This window comes from Caretta caretta, chromosome 20 (assembly GCF_965140235.1).
Source record: "Caretta caretta isolate rCarCar2 chromosome 20, rCarCar1.hap1, whole genome shotgun sequence".
NCBI classification, from domain to species: domain Eukaryota; kingdom Metazoa; phylum Chordata; order Testudines; family Cheloniidae; genus Caretta; species Caretta caretta.
This window is the reverse complement of record NC_134225.1, coordinates 18,766,964-18,786,726: the sequence shown is the minus strand read 5'-3', so window position 1 is coordinate 18,786,726 and position 19,763 is coordinate 18,766,964. Positions and strand designations below refer to the sequence as shown.

General features: G+C 56.6%; 1 protein-coding gene across 2 annotated transcripts in view; it reads left to right on the top strand.

Moving 5' to 3' along the window:
• Positions 1 to 1,090: 1,090 nt before the first annotated feature.
• Positions 1,091 to 19,763, top strand: part of LOC125627830 (cAMP-dependent protein kinase catalytic subunit alpha) — a 69,423-nt gene continuing 50,750 nt past the window's right edge. Inside the window, exon 1 of one of the 2 annotated variants that reach the window (XM_075121809.1) lies at positions 1,091 to 1,280. In XM_075121809.1, coding sequence (XP_074977910.1) covers positions 1,235 to 1,280 — 46 coding nt within the window. In that variant the 5' untranslated portion in view covers positions 1,091 to 1,234. The remainder of the gene's footprint in view (positions 1,281 to 19,763) is intronic. The other variant, XM_075121808.1, reaches the window with a different exon arrangement.

Genomic DNA, 19,763 nt, shown 5'->3' with positions numbered 1-19,763 from the left:
AGCCACTGACAGAGATTGGGGCCCCAATGGGCTGGGTGCTGCTGTGAGGGGCTCACGGTCTGAATAGACAGGGTGGGGGGAACACCTCCAGGGAGGAGAACCTGCCCCCCGGGGGCTGCACTGCAGCGGAAGCCCAGTTGCTGACTGGCCCCCAGTTGTGTGTCCGTTGAGGAATGATGCTTATTAAAACAGCAGGGTCATGGAGGCACATCCTAGGGGCAGGAGCTGGAGAGGCAGCAGATCTCCGCAGGGCAGGTAAAGCTAACAGCAGTTCCTCTTCCCAGGCCTAAGGTGTCAGCTGCTCAACCCCCTTCCAAGAAAGGCTGAGTGAAGGGGGAGGGGCCACCAGGGTGCCCCTGGGCAACACCCACAAATGAGTCACCCAGTGGACCCCTCCGCTGTAGGCTCCCGGTCAGCCTGAATGGCTCTGTCACTCCTACACTCCCTGTCCCCATGTCCCCCCACGATGCCTCCTAGCCCCACTTCCCTGTCCCGATACCACCCCAGGATGATTCCTGATCCCGCTGCCCATCCCCATTCCCGACCCAGGGTGGTTCCTAGGCTTCCTCCCTTGTCCCCACACCACCCCAGGGTGGTTCCTAGACCCCCTCCCCTGGCCCCATGCCACCCACCCCCATGGGTCTATATCTCTGTCCCTCTCTCCCCGGCCCCCTTCCTGTCTCCCCCGCGTTTAGCTCACAGGCCCCGCCCCTTTCCTCCCACGGCCCCGCCCCTCACGTTGAACATTCCTCCGAACGCTGTCTGGCCCGACGTTCTAAATATAGAACGCCGCGACCTCAGCCCTCTGAGGCCAATCAGCGCCCGGGGGCGGGGCTAAACATGGCCGTCGGCCAATGAAAGCGGCCGACCGAGGCGGACGGGCCCAGTCAGGGTCGGGGCGACGTCGAGGGAGCAGCGCGGAGCGTCGCGCGTCACGGCAGTCGGCCAATGGTGCGGCGGGATGCCCTGCTCGGCCAATGGGCGCCGGGCTCGCGCGGGCGGCTGGCGGCGGCGGCGGCCAATGGTGCGCCGGGCTGGGGCGGGGTCCGGAGCCCGAGGAGCCGCCGCCGCGGGGGGAGGGGAGGCGACACCGGTCTCGGCGGCTCCGCCTGGCGGCGGGGGGGGATCGGGGCCTGGCCGGGCCCAGCCGAGCCTCCTGCGGGCAGCGGGCGCCGGAGGGAGCAGCGGGGGCGGAGGGAGCCGCAGCCGGCCCCGCCCGGGCCCCAGCGCCGCGATGGGCAACGCGGCCACGGCCAAGAAGGGCGGCGAGCTGGAGAGCGGTGAGTGCGCGGGGGTCGCGGCCCCGGGGGGTCTGGCCGGGGGAGCAGCGAGCGGGGGGCGCGCGGGGCCCTGGGGCGGATGGGGCCCGGCGGAGGGATCGGGGCCCCCAGGGGATGGGGAAGCGCGGGGCCCTGGGGCGGATGGGGGCCGGTGGAGGGATCGGGGCCCCCAGGGGATGGGGAAGCGCGGGGCCCTGGGGCGGATGGGGGCCGGTGGAGGGATCGGGGCCCCCAGGGGATGGGGAAGCGCGGGGCCCTGGGGCGGATGGGGGCCGGTGGAGGGATCGGGGCCCCCAGGGGATGGGGAAGCGCGGGGCCCTGGGGCGGATGGGGGCCGGTGGAGGGCCCCTGGGGGAGAGTAGCGAGTGGGGGGCGCGCGGCGCCCTGGGGCGGATGGGGGCCCGGCGGAGGGATCGGGGCCCCCAGGGGATGGGGGAGTGTGGGGCCTGGGGCGGATGGGAGCTGCTGGGGGGCCACTGGGGGGGAGCTGGGGGATCGGGGCGAGTGGGGGGGAGCGCGGGGGCCTGGCTGAGAGTTCGGGGCCCCCAGGGGATGGGGGAGCGCGGGGCCCTGGGGCAGATGGAGGCCCGGCGGAGGGATCGGGGCCCCCAGGGGATGGGGGAGTGTGGGGCCTGGGGCGGATGGGGGCCGGTGGAGGGCCCCTGGGGGAGAGTAGCGAGTGGGGGGAGCGCGGCGCCCTGGGGCGGATGGGGGCGCGGCGGAGGGATCGGGGCCCCCAGGGAATGGGGGAGTGTGGGCCCTGGGGCGGATGGGAGCTGCTGGGGGGCCACTGGGAGGGAGCTGGGGGATCGGGGCGAGTGGGGGGGAGCAGCGAGTGGGGGGAGCGTGGGGGTTTGGCGGAGGGATCGGGGCCCCCAGGGGATGGGGGAGCGCGGGGCCCTGGGGCGGATGGAGGCCCGGCGGAGGGATCGGAGCCCCCAGGGGATGGGGGAGTGTGGGGCCCTGGGGCGGATGGGAGCTGCTGGGGGGCCCCGGGGTGGGGGAACTGGGGGATCGCGGTGAGTGGGGGGGAGCAGCAAGTGGGGGGAGCGTGGGGGTTTGGCGGAGGGATCGGGGCCCCCAGGGGATGGGGGAGCACGGGGCCCTGGGGCCGATGGGGGACCCCTGGGGGGAGCAACGAGTGGGGCCTGGCTGGGGGAGCAGTAAGTGGGGGGAGCGCGGGGCCCTGGGGCGGATGGGGGGCCTCTGTGAGGGATCGCGGGGAGTGGGGGGCTAGCCGGGGAGCGTGGGGCCCAGGGGAAGGAGTGCGGGGGATCGGGGGTGGGGTGGGGGGCGCGGTGAAGATGGGACCCACCTTGTGTTGGACAGTGCCAGGCCCGGGGTCGTGGGGGCTGCGGGGAGCTGCCTGGGCCTGGGAGAGCGGGGCTCAGCGGCTCTGGAGAAAGGAGGGTTGGGCCTGGTGAGCCCCGGCCGGGTGAGCGTGCAGAGGTCAGGCTGCTGCAGGGCGGTTGGGACCCCCGCCCCCTTCACCTGCCTGGGACACCCAGCAGCTCTGTGCTGCCCCGTCTGCATCTCCTCCCCTCCCCTCCCCCCCCCCCCCCCCCCCGAGCCTATAGCCCTAGAGCCTCTATCATCTGTGTGCCTCCCCTGCCCTGTCCCTCCATGCCCCACACTGCTGCTGCCTGCGCCCCACCCACCGCACCTCATTGTGTGTCTGGGACACCCCTCTCCATTCACACCTGAGGTGTCTCTTTCTGGCCCTATGTCCCAGGGGAGGCCAGGTTGGGGCTGTGGGGACCCTAGGGCAGTGGTTCTCAACCTGTGGTCTGCGGACCCCTGGGGCTCCGCAGACTGTCTATAATTTCCAAAGGGGCCTGCACCACCATTCAAAAATGTTTAGGGGTCTGCAAATGAAAAAAGGTTGAGGACCACTGCCCTGGGGTATTGCACCCTGATCTCTCCAACCAGGTGTTGGACGCATTTGCAGGGGTGGTTTTGTTGGGGTCCCCCATTTTCCTTCACCTTCCCACTCCTACACATCCCCTCGTAACTGCTGTGTCCCATTCTCTTCCCCCCGCCTTCCCCCCCAGTCATGAGCTGAGAACGGGTACCTGACCCTTTTGCATTGCCTGGATAGAAGTCCCACTGCCTGCAGCCTGTCTGGCCAGTTCAGGGTGCACCAGCCCTGGGGGGTGTGGGTCTCCGCTCCCCAAAAGTTGCTAGTAAATGACTGTTTGCCGATCGGAGGTTGGTGCTGTAAAGGGAGAGGTGCAGCTGGCAGTATAAAATGGGACCATCCAGTGGAGTCTGACACCTCTGTGGGTGCTCTCACTGCTCCGCTCGCTAGATCTCTGTTCCACTCTGGGAAGCAGCATGGGGCTCAGGGTGGGAGGGGGAATCGGCCATAGATGGCTGGCTGGCTTCATGCTTTTATTGTCTGCTGGAGAATATGCTTCAGCCCTCAGAATACACCTAACTGGTCTAAGTCTCAAAATATTTTGTCTCAAGTGGATGAGGGGAGTGACCCCAAGCCTCTGGGTCATGATCTCCCTGCCGTTCCCATGTGACGTGGGAGCAGGGTCCAGAGGGGCACAAAGGAGTTAGATCTTGTTTTCTCATGATGTCCAGTTGCTGGTTACTTCACCGAGAGCCTCAAGTACCAAATGTGCATTGAAACTAACTTGCTTTTGTTGTGATTGCTCTTAGGCGGGTGTGACAGGCTGCACTCGGGCGCTGACAATAGAGCGCTGGCCCTTTTAAAAACAAAGGAAGGGTCCAGAGCTCAGGACAGACAGACAGACGCGCCCCCGTGGAAGATGGCAGGGTGGAGCTCAAAGTTGCTTTGCTCAGAGAGACTCTTCTGAACCCTCGGCTGGCTAAGGAGACGAGCCAATCGGACAGCTCCCAGGGGTAGCTTGTCTAGCAGCAGGGCAGAGCATTGGTGCTGAGGCAGGTAGCGTCATCGCTTTGCCGGCAGCTGAATCCCGGCGCCGCTCTGTGGTGCCGCGTAGCCAGAGCTGAGGCAGCCCGAGCTGTTGCCAGGAGGGAGCTCAGGAAAGAGTAAAAGGTTCTGTAAAAATGACCATCGGTGCCGTGATTTTTTCCTAAGGACGAAAATGATCTATTGAAAGCGAGCCTCGCAGGGACTTTTATTAGGCAGTTAGCTCTGTCTGAGAGCCTCCCTGATAGGTTTGTGCCACAGGCGAATCTCCTTTCACGCACACAGGGTTTGCCATGCCATTGATCTGTCTGGTTGTGTGCTCTTCCAGGAGACTGTTGGCTAGTGTGGCCTCCCTGGATCTGAGCAACGGGCCCATCTAACGCTGGCTTCCCTTGCCACGCTAAACCAATGGCTCATCCAGCCTGATATTTCCCCAACCCCTGCCCCCATCTCAGATCGAACCAGTCCCGGTCTCCCCTCCTCCCCACATATATGCACACTTCCTGCCATGCCGGATCCAACCAAAGGGCCCATCTAGTCTGGTGTCCGCCCCCCATCTGCAGTATCAAATCCATCTAACTGGCATCCCTGCCTCACTGGATCAGACCAATCTCCCCCCGCCCCCCCCCAATCCTGCCATGTCGGATCAGACCATTGGGTCCATCTAGCCCCTTATCCAACCTTCAATTGAGTCCAATAGGTGATGTCTCTGAGGAGGCAAATACGCACTAGACCGCTGTCCCATGCCCCCACGCCGCCCTTCCTGGTGACTATATCTGTAGAGCAGTAGCACGTTGCAGCCTTGATCAGGGCCCCCCTTATGCTAGGAGCTTTGTACAACCATATAATAATCCCTGGCTCTTCAACATCTCTGTCCATTCATAGATCTCAATGCGCTTTACAAGGAGGTCAGATGGGGAAACTGAGGCACAGGCAGAGGAGGCGACTTGCCCACAGTTACCCAGCAGGCCAGTGGCAGAGCCGAGAATAGACCCCAGATGTCTTAAGCCCCAGCGCAGTGCCCTACCCGCTAGGCAGTATCTGTTACACGAGAGAGTCCTGTACAAACACACACATACCCTGCTGTTGGGTGAAGCCAAGACTTTGGGCGCTGGAGTGGAGCCCCAGTTAATGGCCAATAGAGAGTAATCCTGCAGCTGGGAAGGAATCTGGTGCCCACCTGCCGTGTCTTGCTGTCATCAATCCCACACGAGTCACATGCACTCTGCTGTGCCAGGAAGGTGGGTCTCCCTTGGCTGGGAGCCTTGTTTGGGGGCTGGTGATTTCAGGACCTACCTTCCCCGAGGCTCACTGGCCTCCTCCGTTTTCCAGGGGTCGGGGTGGTCGGAAGGCTGGAGGGGCCGTGGAATGGTTGCATCTTGCCAAGCCCTTGTGAGGGGACGAGGGCGTCTGTTGCGATCAGACCCGGAGCTGTCACCGCACCCAGCAGCGTATGTCAGTGTTAGGCCCCAGTGTCCGTAGGAGTGGGGGGTCAGTGGCCATTCACAAACGGGGAAGGAGGTTGGGGAAGACTGAGGCTACCAAGTGCAGTGATTTGCCTGAGGTCAAAGAGCAAGTTGGTGGCAGAGGCCAGTCCTAGTTGGCTCCTAGTTCTGCCCTTCTCTAACCCTTGGACCCCACTGCCCTCCTGTGGTTGGGAACAGAACCCAGGAGTTCTGACCCTCCACCTCATGCCCTGCTCTAACCCACTAGACCCAACTCTGTGCCCAGCAGTGACTTTTGAACTCTGGTAGCACCGTGCTGAGATCAGTCCCAGGTACTGCACAGGTGCAGTGAGAGGCCGTCCCTGCGCCAGGAACTTGCAGCCTGAATAGTCCAAGATGGGCAAAAAGTTGAGAAAAAGGAAGTATCATTCACCTTTTCCTGATGGGGAATTGAGGCACGGATACAACCCAGAGGTCCTGATTCCAGCCTCTCCCCTCTAGACCTCACCCCCTTCTCAGAGCTGGGGAAAGAACCCAGGCATCCTGGCTCCCAGCCCTTCCTGCTCCGACCACCAGACCTCCCTCTCAGAACTGGAGAGAGAACCCAGCGTCCTCCTGACTCCTGTTCCTCCACCTTAGCCACAAAATAACCCCTGATGGCGTGGTGGAGGGTCAGATCAGGGGAGCTTGATTGAAACCCACCCACCCTCCCTTCCCTTTAACTGGCGTTCGGAGCTCAGCTGGCTTTTCCTGCCTTGACTGCACTGTAGCCTAGCGGCGGTTCTGTGCATTGCGGAGCTACCGTGATCACCTTTACGTTCAGAGCCTGCAGGAAGTGTGTGCGAGAGAGAGAGACCTACCCTGGATTCAGCAGCGTCTTGGCCTCTGGCTGAAGCAGTACCATCAAAATGCCTGTGACTGATCCCACGGGTGACGTTCTATGAATGGGACAGAGAAAGTATATGGGGTGCTTCTGCGTAGGGTGTTGATATGGTCCTAATTATTGTAATGTCTGCACACCTCACATGTGAGTACAGTTACCTTCACAACATCTGTGTGGAAGGGGCGGTGCTGTTCTCCCTGCTTTATTGGCTCCGTCCTAGGGGGATTTTGGAGATGTTACAAAATGTCCCGTTCCGAAATCAGAGTTCGAAGTCAAACTCTTTGCGCGCTGGCCATGCGAAAGCTGACCTGGTAGCAGGTCAGCTGCAATGCTTGGCCTTCATTTTGACCTTTTAATGTTTTTTGTTACCTTTTCAGTATAAATTCCTGGTGAAATGACATGGTTTTGAACTAACGTGGAGCCGTTCAGAAATGTCGGAGCAGGGCGTTTGAGCAGCTTGGAAACGGTTTCCCAGTGATTCCCAAATGGGGATATTTGTCCAACCCCCCTGTCCTGCAAACAGCTCCGGCTTGGGCCGATTTTCACTTTCTGAGGGGAAAAGATTTTCATCAAAAAATTCCCTCCCTCCCTGAACCTCTCCCTCCTTGCTGGGGTTCAGAGCCCGGCTCCAGCCCAAATGTCTACAGTGCAATTTTTAGCCCCTGAGCCAGCTGACGTGGACCAGCTGCAGCTGAGCCACGGGTCTTTTATTGCAGTGTAGACACACTCTCAGGGAGTCTGGCAGGAGCTGACACTTAAACCCAGGTCAGCCAGGATAAGCCCTCTAACGACTGGACCACCCTTTCTGTCTCAGCCTGCCTGGTGAGGCACAAACATTTGCCAGAATGGCAGCAAATTGAAAACTGAGCAAAGGGGGGATGTCCTATTGTGCTATTAACCTGTGGAACTCACTGCCACATGACTGTCATACCATGTTGTGTTTCTGAAAGAGACCAGGATTCAGAACCCAATAATCCATTTAGATGGACAGAGTGATAATAGTGAGGGGTAAGAAAACTAATCAAGGCAGCTGGAAAGGCTATTGACCCTCCCTCTGAGCTGCCCTCTGATGGAGGCCAGGCGGCATCTCCCCTCTGGCATGTGATCTCATCTCGACAGGGGTCTTGCCCCTTCTCCAAAGCAGCTGGTGCTGGCAGCTGTCAGAAGATCCTGGGCTAGATGGACCCTGGGTCTGACCCAGTCCCTGTGGTTTAAAGACTCTCCATGTAATGAAGGTCGATTAACCTGTCCCCTGGCTGAGCCGACCCCTGGGCTGCCTTGCTAACCTACCCTGTGAGCACAGGTGTTCCTCGCTTCCTCCTCGTGACAGACAAAAAAGAAAAGGTGAAGCTGAGAAGCAGAAGGGCTGGAACGAAGCCAGGACGGGTCAGAGATTCCCCCCTAAGGCAGAGCCAGCTGGGATTACTGTGCGGCGAACGGTGACCTTGGCACGAGCTGGATGCTCCCTTCAGCACCCCTGGGCGATGGCCCTTGCCACGGCTGCGGGGCCACAGTTGGCTGCTGCCTTGAGCCTGGTGGGACTTAAGAAAACAAAATTAAGCATTGGAGATACAGGGCCGGCTCCCTGGCTGGTGCAAATCACCCTTGGTCCATTGGAGTCAATGGGGCCAGATCCTCGGCTGGTGTAAGGCAGTTTTCAAGTCAATGCGGCCATGCTGATTCACGCTAGCTGCGCCTCTGGCCAACTGATTTGGTGAAAGCCCCGTCTGAGCTTTTTACCTTGTGGTTTATCCATTTTCTGTGAGGAACTGGGGCTCTGATCCTGCCAGGACACAAGGGCATAACTCGCCTCCCATGAGTAAAGTGCCGCATGTGGCATAAGGGTTTGCAGAGTCAGGCAGCGGGCAGTGCCATGCTGGATTCCCCAGTATACCACTGAGCGCGTGCCAGTCGCCTCTCTCCCAGCTGGCTCAGAGGCAGATGCAGTGAACCTCTTAGTGACTTTCTCTGAGTCTAGCCTCTGCCCTGCTGGGATTAGGGGGTTCCCGTGTCCATGGAGATGCCAGGTTGGGGGAGGGGGGTGATTTGTCCGTCTTCCCCCACCAGGGACAGCCAGCGTCCCAAGAGAACTGAGCCGCATCTGCTGAAAATGTCTGTTTCCTGCCACCGCTGCTCAGTTTCGCCTGGCAGCCAGGTCTGCAGCAGAAGCCTGGCTCTAACCAGCTCCCGGTGGAGGGGGCGGGCAGTGGTGATGTGGTGATTGTGGGGTGCCCTGTGCCGGGGCAGATGGGTTGTGGCCCTTCCATATGTGGGCCTCTTTGCACTGGGCTTGGAGGTCAGTTCCCAGGCTGGTTTCTGACCAGTGGGCCCTGTTTTGTTGGGTGTGCAGGGTCAGGCTGCCGGGTGGGGCTGGGGATGATGATGGCTTTAAGGGAAGATATTAACCGATGTGGTTTAGTGCTTAGATTGGGATCTTTGGATGGAAAGGACACAGCATCTTCCCAAGATGAGGCAGGATCGGCTCTGCTTACACGTGGAGAAACTGAGGCGAAGGTGAAGTGACTTGCCTAGATTTGGAAGACAATTCAGGAGTCGGGACTCCTTGTCCCCCCTGCTCTGTCCCACTAGATCCAGGGCTGGGGATAGAACCCAGGAGTCCTGAATTTGCCCCCTTGCGTTCAGCACTGCTCACCACAGCTGGGAAATGGCTACTGCCTTCCCTGACACTGCCGTGCTCCCTGTGGAGCTCCCTGCATCACGCCAGGCTCTTCTCCTTGGCGTCTCCACAGGGCTGGCAGGGTCCTTCCCGTGGCAAACAAGCTCTCGGCAGCCGCATCATAGTGTGAACCCGGGGGGCATCCACCATGTGGCCATGTCTTTCTGCCCAGAGCAGCTTACCCCGCTGAGTGCCTTGCTGTGCTGGTTGCAGGCCTTAGCCTGCAGGGGGCGCTTTGGGATCAGAAACTCGCAAATGGGGAAATCTGCTGGAGCCTCAGCGTTGGGCTCGCCTGAGGCAGCTGCCTCTGGGGTTGGCACAATGGAACTGTCACCCCCCGATCACCCATAGAGCGATGCCCAGACAGCTGATCGCCCAGTTTGCGTGTGCTCCTGCCATCGCCTGGCTCCCACCGAGAGATTCCCTGGGGAGACGGGCATTTCCTCTTGCAAGTTAATTATTAAATGTGCCTGGGACAGGGCTGGCGCCGCCCTTCCATATTTTGATTTTAAAAAGACAGCTGTCCAAGGTTCTAGGCCGTACTACACCATCAACACGACTGCTTCAAACCCGGCAGCGTTACATGCTGCCCGGGGCTCTCTTCTGCCGTTTCATCTAGGAAGCAAACCCTCAGCCCTCTCCCTGCTGGGGTTGCCACTGGTCCAGGTTTCCCCAGGATTGTCCCTGTTTTGAAGTAGCTGTCCTGGGAAATCAGTCAGGGGACTCAGTATGTAAGGCCGGCTGGCCAGTTTTATGGGCTCAGGGTCATATTGGGTGTCCCATTTCTTGTACCTCACAGGTGGCCACCACACTCCCCAGACCTTCTGGTGGGGGGGTGTCTCTCTCTTTCCCTGACGATCACTGGGGTGGGGAGCACGTTCCACAGTGTTGGTGACGTAGAAGAGAACTCCCTGCCAGCCACCCCCTTCTTCATAGCTTGGGTGTGCTACTTCCGGCAGCTGTGGAGTATGGCGTCGGGGAGGACCACACAGGAAGGCTGGGTCCAGGCCATGCAGGGCTTTATAGGCCATAAGCAACACTGTAAACATCAGCTGGAGATTTTAGGAGCTCAGACCTGCAGGCAGATCTGGCACAAAGTGACTCTAATTTCTAGGATCATCCGAGCCTTTCGTTAAGGATTGAACAGGGTGTGTGGGGGGAGCTTCTTTCCTAGCGAACTGCATTCTGGGGACGTGTGGGGAGGCCTTGGGACCCTCAAGGGGAGTTGGTCTGCAATCCTTGCCTGCATTGCCTGCATTGTCCCTGTCCTGGGGTTAAATGGGGGACCGTCTGCAGCTCTCGATGGGGTGTCTGTATATAATGGAGAACCCGGAGGGCTTGCTGCTCGGCTGTGTGCTGGTGGGATGGGGTGGGTGCTCTGGCTCAGACTCACCAAGGGGCTGTCTCTGCGACCGCGTTCATTTGGCCAAGCTCCAGTGCATGGCTAAGACTCCTGGGAGCACCTCCCGTGGCTCTTAGAGCTGCAGTAAACTGAGCCGCTAGCTGGATTTTCCCAGTGACCTGTGGGAGAGCTCGTCCATCCTCTCTGGCAACCTGGAGGGGAGGGGGGAATCGTGGGAAGCCGTTGGAGGACTAGTGGCACTCGAGGGAGGTTGGCCTTTGTGTATGCTACAGAGCAGTTGTCTTAGCAGCTGACGAGTTAGGCTAACTCGTGCTGTAGCCCGTAGCCTCTCTCAGGCCAGCTGACTTGTGGGTGGACTGGAGGCGACTCGAGTTAAGGGCTGCACCTGAGTTAACCGTGCAGTGAAGACCAGCCCTGAGCATGTATCTAAGCTGTCCCCATCTTGGAGCAGTTGCTTTCAGCTGGGCAAACTGGGCATAGCTCAAAGATGCTTGCATTGAGCAACAGTGCGAGGGCAGTGGGTGCTTGTCTTCTCCTCTATGGCTGCCTGAGGGTGCGGCTGAGCTGGGAGTCGCTCTGCCTGGGATGGCAATTGGACAATCTGCCCCCTGGGTGTGGTGCGGGATTTGTATGTAAACGGCTACCCACCCTACTCTGGCTCTGCTGGGATGAAGAGTCTGTGTGAGCCTTGAGGCGGTTGCTGGCATTGGGCAAACTGAGCCACCAGGGCCTCTGACCTCTCGGGACATGCCTGAGTGAGTCCCAGGAGGGATCAAACCAACGACCACTCCCCTTTGCCTGGACTGCACCTTCCTCCTACACCCTCTCGCTTCCTCGCTGTGAGCTGCTGACCTGGGTTCCTCTGTAGCAGCTACAGTAAAACAGGGGATGGGAGGGAGTGGGCCTAGGAATTTAGGACAGGAAGTGAAGATGAAGGAATCCCAGTTGAATAGTGGTGGGTATTTCAGGGAGACAGAATGGAATCATGCCAGGTTCAACTTTGACTCTTCAGTGACGAGGAAAGGTTGAGGAGCTCTCAGGAGAGGCAGCCAGAGCAGAAAATCGGGAAAAGGGTTAAGGGAAAACGGGGCTTTTGAAGACCTCAGGAGTAAACTAGGTAAGTAGCAGAGGTGCATTGTCTTGTTGATGAAGAGGGAGATAAAATTAATGATCTTAAAATGACTAAGAGCTGCTGAGCTGCTTTTTCTTTAATGCTGTCGAATAAGAAATGGGGATAAAACATGTATGGACAAAAAGGAAGTGCATTATCCTTCTGTCTAAGGTCCTTATCTGGCTCTGTTTATGATAGTATCTGAGCTCCTCACAACTGGTAATATATTTATCCTCTAACCCTACCGGTGAGGCAAGGAAGTGCTCTCATCCCCCTCTGTAGCATGGGGAAACTGAATCACAGACTAAGTGACTTGCCCAAGGTTAGTCTGAGGTAGAGCAGGGAGTTGAGCCAGGATCTCCCAAGTCCCAGGCTAGCGCTCTAACCATTGCACCAGCCTCCCTCTATGACGCAAAAGATCTGGTTTAATAAAACTTGAGGGGTAAGTGGATGCTAGAGAGAGAAATTGGCCGGCTTGGGGGAAACACTCGGTTCTTGGAGGGATTTGGTTGAAAGGCAGGGGAAGAATGCCAGCCTGGCACCGATCGTCCTGAGGCAGAGAGCAGCGATCGCCGTCTGGCAAACCTGCATCACATGAGATTGCTGCTGCCATCTCTCTGACAGCAATGGCCTGTCCATTGGTAGGACAAACACAAACACACCGCCTGGAGGGGAGGGGGAAGGATTTTTTTATGCCACGTGCTGCCCCTGCCCCGAACTGCAGCCCGCGAGGTTTGTGTGGCTTCCAGGGGGTGTCTGCTTGCCCCCTCGTATCGCTCTGATTTTCCTCTGCTTTAAATCTGTCGCCCTCCCAGCCCTGTGCAGGGGCAGATCCCCTGGCCTCGGCCCGCCAGCCCCCATGGGGCCAAGCCCTTGCGCCCACCCCCCATTGGCTCCCCTGGCCTGCCCCCCATCTATGGAATCCCGGAGGGCTCAGATCCTGGGTGGCTCCCACCCTCGTCCCCCAGCTACGGCTCCCTGGCGGGGTCAGTCTGCCCCACGCTTGGCAGAGCGCCGGGGGCCCTGGCTGAGAGCGAGCGCCTCTCTTGCCCCCTGCAGCGGCAGGCACAGGGCCCGGCTGGATTGGCCCTGCCGAGGAGCCGTAGGCCGAGCGCAGAGGAGGCCACAGGCTGGGCCAGCAAGATGGAGGCAGGAGGTGAGCCGGGGTGGGAGTGAAGGTCCTGGCGGGCGGGCGTAATGGGGAATGGGACACAGGGCCTTTCCCCTCGAGGGGGTGCTGGTTATTGCCCCGCCCCGGGCCCTGTTCTGCCCCCTAGGATATGGGTCACTTCTGCTGGCCCCCAATAGGGCATCAGGCCCCAATCCCAGCACTAAATCCACTAAATAATTGAAAGAAGGAAAATTAAGGGGTTTGAATTAAAAAAAAAAATTGGAATTGGCGGTTGCCATGGGAACATGCTTTCATCTCGAGCCTGGGGCTGTGGGAGGAGCCTCCCATAAAGGGGTGGGGCCTTGACTTTGAATTTCTTGATGGAGGGTGGTGAGTCTTCGAATGAATTTTGTGGCTTGGGATGTGTCGGGTACATGGCTGGGGTGGGGCAGGAATGGTTTCTTCTTTCCTCCAGTGATTTGAATGGTGATCTTGAGGGCAGTCCCTTCCCATGGGATTGTTAAACGCTGGTGAATAGTATTGGGGATGGGAAGGCGTGTGTGGACCAGTCTAGGGATTTGTATGGCTCCCATTGACATAGGATCTGAGCCCCTCACGGTCATTAACAGACTCGATCCTTGCAGTGAAGCAAGAGAGTATTATCCCTATTTCACAGATCTGGAAACTGAAGCATGGAGCAGGGTAGAGGAAGTGACTCTCCAAAGTGGTCACACAAGGAGCTGTAGGCAGATCTGGGCATTGAACTTTGGTCTCTTGAGTCACAATCCAGGTCCCATTGTCCCTGGGACTCAACCACCCCCAGCTGCTTCCTCCTCAGGGGTGAGCAGGCTGCGTGGGGAAGTGTATGAGATCTGTGGAGTCAGGGGCAGGACCAAGGAACAGACTGATTTCGGGGGCGGAAGGGGAAAAGCGACAAGAGACTGAATTGTCTAGAGGAGATGAGTGGAGCTCTTAGTTATGTTGCTGCCCTGCAGGGTTTGCTTCATGGCCTGGTCTTCGTTAGTAAATATCAAAACTGGGTTCAAATTTTTTTGCCGGGGGTGCCCCCATTGCCCTGGTAACTTTGGAGTTACACCAGTGTGACCTGTGGGAGAATCTGTCTCCCATAACTACTCCAGTGTGAGAGTTCTGATTTCTGGGATAATCTTTTAGTTCTCAGCAGGGGTGATGTTATAGCAAACCCTGTCCTGGTGGGGTTTGAACCCAGGATCCTCAGTGTTCAAGTGAGGTCCTCTACCACGTCACCTGAACAGGTGATTTCTGTTAGCTGGCAGCACTAGTAAGCTGTCATCCTCTATGCTGGCCACATGCTCGATGTGATACCCTTTTCACAAGCATGTTTTGCTATTACTTAAGATCATTTTTCCAGCCCCAGTGTAAGAGGATTCTGGCTCCTCCGTCTCTTGAGACAGGCAGGCTGAGGAAATTCAAGGGACGCTGTCAACAGAAAACTCATATAAATGTGTCCTACTGTCTAAACATGTTACCAATGTTCACAGTTGATGCTGTTTGGTTAATGTTCTGTTGCATTTGACTGAGCGTGGGACAGGGAAATTCACCTGGCCAGTTGCACAATCTGTTTCTAGCCTTTCACCATCGAACTGCATCCCATTCTGGTGTCTGTGCTTTAAATCAGATGTGGGGTAGAGTGGGCTCAGAAAAGATCTACCAGGTCTGAGTGAGAGAGGTAAGAGGCTCAATCTGTTCAGTCTAACAGAAGGTGGCTTGATCACTATCTATAAATACACTAGGAGAAGATTTCTGATAGCAGGGGCTCTTTCATCTGGAAGATGAAGGCAAGACAATTCATCAGTTGGAAGTTGATGCTTGACAAATTCAAACTGGGAATAATAAAGAGCAAATTTTTAACAAGGAGTGAAATTGACCATGCAAACAGCTTACCAAGGGATGCAGTGAATCCTCCATCATTTGGAGTCTTTAAATCCAAGCTAGATGTTTCTTTCTAAAAGATCTGCTCTTATTCCACTACAGTTTGTTGGGCTGGATGCGGGTGTGACTGGGTGGAATCCCCTGGCCTGGGTTATGCAGGAGGTGAGTCTAGAATGATGATGATCATCAGCGCTACCTTCTGGCCTTAAACTCAGTGCACCCATGAATTATTTGAAGACGAGTGAAAATTTCCCCCCCAAAATTTCTCACCAGTTCTGAATAGTGGCTGGAGTCATGGCACGGCCCAGGCTGCCCAGGCCCATCTTAACTGATGGTTGGAGCTGTCAGAGCCGGGTCAATGCTCTGGCTCCAGCTAGTTCTAAAGCTGGCTAGAAGTTTTTGGGAGGGGTGGAGGAGGGGGCATTTCCCTGCGTAGACAGGACTGGGGTTGATTTAGACTTTGGGGTGTGTAACAACCTTGTTTTTACAACCCCTAAATTCAAAGTTCCTAGAAATTAAGAAATTCCAAATTCCCCTGCAAACCAGACAGTACGGCCTTGTGTATAGAGCACGGGGACTTGGGAGACTTGGGTTCTATTCCCAGCTATGACCTTTAGCAAGTCCCTTCCCAGTGCCTCAGTTTCCCCATCTGTAAAATAGGGCGTGTGTTACTGAGCCTCCTTTATAAAGCACTTTGAGATCTGCAGTTATGAAAAATGCTAGTTAAGAGCTCAGTGTTACCTCACCCTTTTGATAGTGTGGGGTTGAGGCGGTCCCCATGGGGCCCTCTGTTCCCATTGTGCCATCCCATCAAGCAGCTCCTCCTTCATGATCCCCTAATGTCCCGGGGCAGCAACAGCAACAGTCGATATGGAAACATAACCTGAACGTAGCAATTGCCAGACTGAGGTCCATGTTGCATGAGCAGTAGAGGCAGCAGACGAAGGGTAACGAACCCACAGTAGTCGTGGGGCAAAAACTTTCCGCCGCCATAAGTCTCATCCTGGTGTCTAGCAGTTCAGCTTAAACCCTGAAACACAAGGTTTAATAGCCATTCCAGAATTATTGTTGTAATTTAAATTATAGCCCTGGATAGTCTTTCTCCATGTGAATGTCCAGGCTGGTTTTGGTCTCAACTTCATGTGGTGGTGAGTTCCATAAGCTAATTGAAAAGTGTTTCCGCTTATTGGTTTTGAATTCCCTACCTTTTAATTCTATCTGAGTGTCCCTTGGCTCTTGTGGGATGAGACAGGAAGAACAGAAGCTCCTGATCTCCCTTCTTCATCCCAATTATTATTTTATAGATATTTATTACGGCCCCTCTTATTGGTCTCCTTTCGAAAGGTAAACAATCCTTTCAATCTCTCCTCATTGGAGAGTTTGTCCAGGCTCTAGATCATTCTCGTTGCCCTTCTCTGAACCTTCTAATTCTGCAGTATACTCTTTGATTTGGGGTGACCTGTGCTGCAGACATTATTTCACATTCAGATGAAGAAAGTCTTTAATGGGTTGATGCAGTTTAGTGGCTGTAAACAAGGAATCGGCACTAGCAGTTGCTGAGGTGTCTCCATCTACTGTTCACAGTTCAGACTAGCTATGTGGAGTGAGTTAAGTACAGTACCAGAAGTGAAACTGACTCGAACTGGAGTGAAATTGACCAGCTGTAGTGGGTGTTTTTCCCCCCATTTGTCTATGCTGAACTACCTATAAAGGCAATAAGTGCGGAGGGATTTATATTAAAAACAAGCTTTAAGTTTAATAAACCCAGGTGCTGGTAACACAAGAAGGAAACACAGTTTTTGCTGTAATGTTTTTTTAAACCAGTAATGTCTCTCTGAATGCTCAAGCAAATGGGTTTTTTTGGACTGTATTTTCTTTTGAAATCCTGCAGCAAAATTGCTCTCTGCATTTGGTTTTTGAGGAACTCTTGGTTTGTAAATATACATGGTTTGGGTGCTGAAAATAAGTGCAGTTCTCTCCTGCATTGGCATGTTTGTGATGTGAGTATCCCAGCTGGCTTCCTGCGTTCCTTCTGGTTAGTCTTCACCTGGTTAAGAATTGGATGGGTTTGTATTATTTGTATTACAGTAGTTCGTGATGACCCGATCCAAGACCCTTGATCACCTAGTAAGAGTCTCTGCCCTAAAAGGCTTTGAATCAAAAGAGAGCAGACACACAATGGAGGGATTCATAGCCCCATTTTACAGACAGGGAGCTGATCTGAAATGACTCGCCCAAGGTTGCGTGAGGTCAGTGACAAAACTGGGAATGGAACCCAAATCTCCCGAATGCCAGTCCCCTGCCTTTACCACAAGGCCATCGGTCAGAGATCCCAAAGCCAGCTGAGACCACAGTGTTCATCTAGTCCAGTGGTTTTCAACCTGTAGTCGGCAGACTCCTGGAGGTCTGCAGACAGTGTTGAAGATTTACAAGGGGTCTGCACCGCCATTTCAAATTGTTTAGGGGTCCGCAAATGAGAGAGGTTGAAAACCACTGGCTAGCCCGTTTGACTTAGAGCAGATCTCTTAGAAAAGCATCCACATTTGTTTTGAAAATTGTCTGTGCTGAAGAATCCGCCACAGCCCCTTGTAAGCTGTGACAGAAAGCTTGCTGTAACTTAGGGAGTGGAGGATTGTGTGCAGAGCCTAAATCTATATTTCATGCTGTCTCTTACCTTTCCCCCCCCAAACCTTCCCCCCCCCCACACCGGTGCGTTACATCTTCCCTTCTCCCTGGTGTTCACAGACCCAGCTGGCTGCTGTTGGGGGAGCAGAAGCAGGGTTAAGGGGGAGCAAGATGTGTATGTTCTACACCTGCAACTGCTTGGGTGGGTTTCAGTTGTTCAAAGATCATGAGTCCCTGTGGTGGCTTCTGAAGCAGGGTGGCTTGCCTGCTCCGCCAAAATGAACCTATCTGGGTTAAATGGCCTGTACTCCCAGTGGTGCCTCCCTGGGTGCACAGGGCTGTTCAGCAATAAACATTCAGTGCTTCCCTGATGCGCCCACTTCTGGGGTGGAGCAGGGATTCCACTGCTGAAATGAATGACTAATGAGCTTCAGGCTGCCAGACCAGACACGCCCTTAGTTAGACCAGGTGTACCAAGTGGGGCTCTCACTGGTGCTGCCCAATGAGGCTGACTGCCCTGGGGTCACCATCTGTGGCCAGGCCATGGTGCTCCGATTGCTGAGGAGGGCAGAATGCCATCTGCTGTGTCCGTTTGTCCCTCCTGCTGCTGCTCGTTGCTGGCTGCAGGTAGATGATTTTTAGTGAGCACGCTGGAATATTTTAAACCTTTTGTGCTGAGCCTGCAGGACCTGCCACCTGAGATGGCAGAAAATTCCCCTGGTGAAAGCTGCACCTGCACAAGGTTAACTCTTTTGGCGTCGCTCTCGCCAGCCTGTCAGATTGGCACGTGAGGGGGGGGAGCCCCTCGGGCGTGCGGACTCAGCTACATATCTGTTACCCCCACACTGATCACCCAGTTAATTCCCTCTGCTGGTGCCTTCAGACGGGGCTGGCAATGGAATTGTTCTGACCTGAACAGCTTGAGCACCCCGGGTTCCATGGAAGGGGGTTTAGGCTCCAGCTCTGGAGGACAGGCACTGATGGCCTGCTCCAATCCCTTCCATGGAGAGTGGCTTCCAATAAACCCCCTTTTAGGCCTTATATCGATGGGGGGAGCTCCAGCACAGGTCCCAGGTAGGAGGGGCTGTCTCAAGACCCACCCCCGGGGTGCTGAGCTTGCAGCAGCTGGTGGAGACCTTCCCGCCTAGCTGCTCAGCTGATCTGCTCTTGTTGGCTGGTCAACGTCAAGGCTTCCGTTCACCCAGACACAGCTCAAATAAGCCGGTCGTGTTCCACGCGGGAGCAGCACTGTCCTCAGCTGCCCCAGCTGGCTGTATTGACAAAGACCAGATGAGTCAGGAAGATCAGACTCTCAGCCCTCCAATCCGGGAGTCCTGAGTCCTAGTAGCCCCGCTCAAACCCACTGCAATGTGAAAAGTGTTTGACAGGTGTCAGTCCAATTCCCAGAGGGATGGGCGTCCCCATCACAAAACCATCTCCCTCCCATCTGGGAACTGTGGCGAGACCCCAGCCCACCCCCAGTCCCATGCCTGTAAGGCCTGAAAGGGGCTTGAATGGGAGCCCAGAAGATAATCTGCCCCTCACCAGCCTCTCTCACCAGAAAGGAAAGGTGCAGCGAACATGGCCCTTCCTCTTATGCAGTGAGTGGGGGCTGGGGTGTGTGTTTAGAACAGGGGGGCTGGGAGTTAGGATAATTCTGTGATGGGGCGGTCTCTCCCTCTGGGAATTGGACTGAGACCTGCCAAATTAATTTCACATTGGACTGCGTTTGAACTGCTGCCCTAGAGATCCTGAAGATCCTCCCCTTCTTCCCTCCCTTCCTGAGATCAGGGAGTTGGCCATGATGGTCTGAGTTGCCGGGCCAGGTTCCATGGGATCCAGGGTGAATGTTATGATTTCACTCTCCTGTCCTGCCGCATGGGTCTGTGTGCCGAGATTCCCGGGGAGTGCTGGTCGCCCAGTGGCTAGCTGCGGCAGCTGATGGAGCAGCTGAGAGCACATGTGGAGCAGGGATCGGACGCCTTTAAGGGCTTCATGTGAACCTGGCGGTGTGCCCAGCCCTGGCTCTCCCTCCCCCCTTGAGGCTGCTCCCATGGGGCGCTTTCTGAAACAATACCTAGCACGCTCCTCACCGGGGCAGGCTGAGCCCTGAGCCTGGGAAGCGACAGGAGCAAAGCCGGCTGCTTCCCACCCTGCTACTGTCCAGACATTTCTCCCCTGGAGATCCCGCTTCCCCCCCCCCCCCCCAAAGGGTCCCAGAGGTCCGGTTGGAAGCCGTGCAGCCATGGGGGAGCCTTGGGTGGCGTAGATAAGGAGGGCAGCCTGAATCAGAATCCCGGCAGCCAGGAGCCGAGGTCCGCATCACCGGGGGCGGCGGCATGGAGCTCAGACCCAGTGACCTTCGTGGGATTGAGGAAAGCTCAGATTTTGACTTCCAGTTCTGGATCCAGCTCTTCCTGTGGGTGCACTTGTTTGGACGGCTGGTCCATCACCT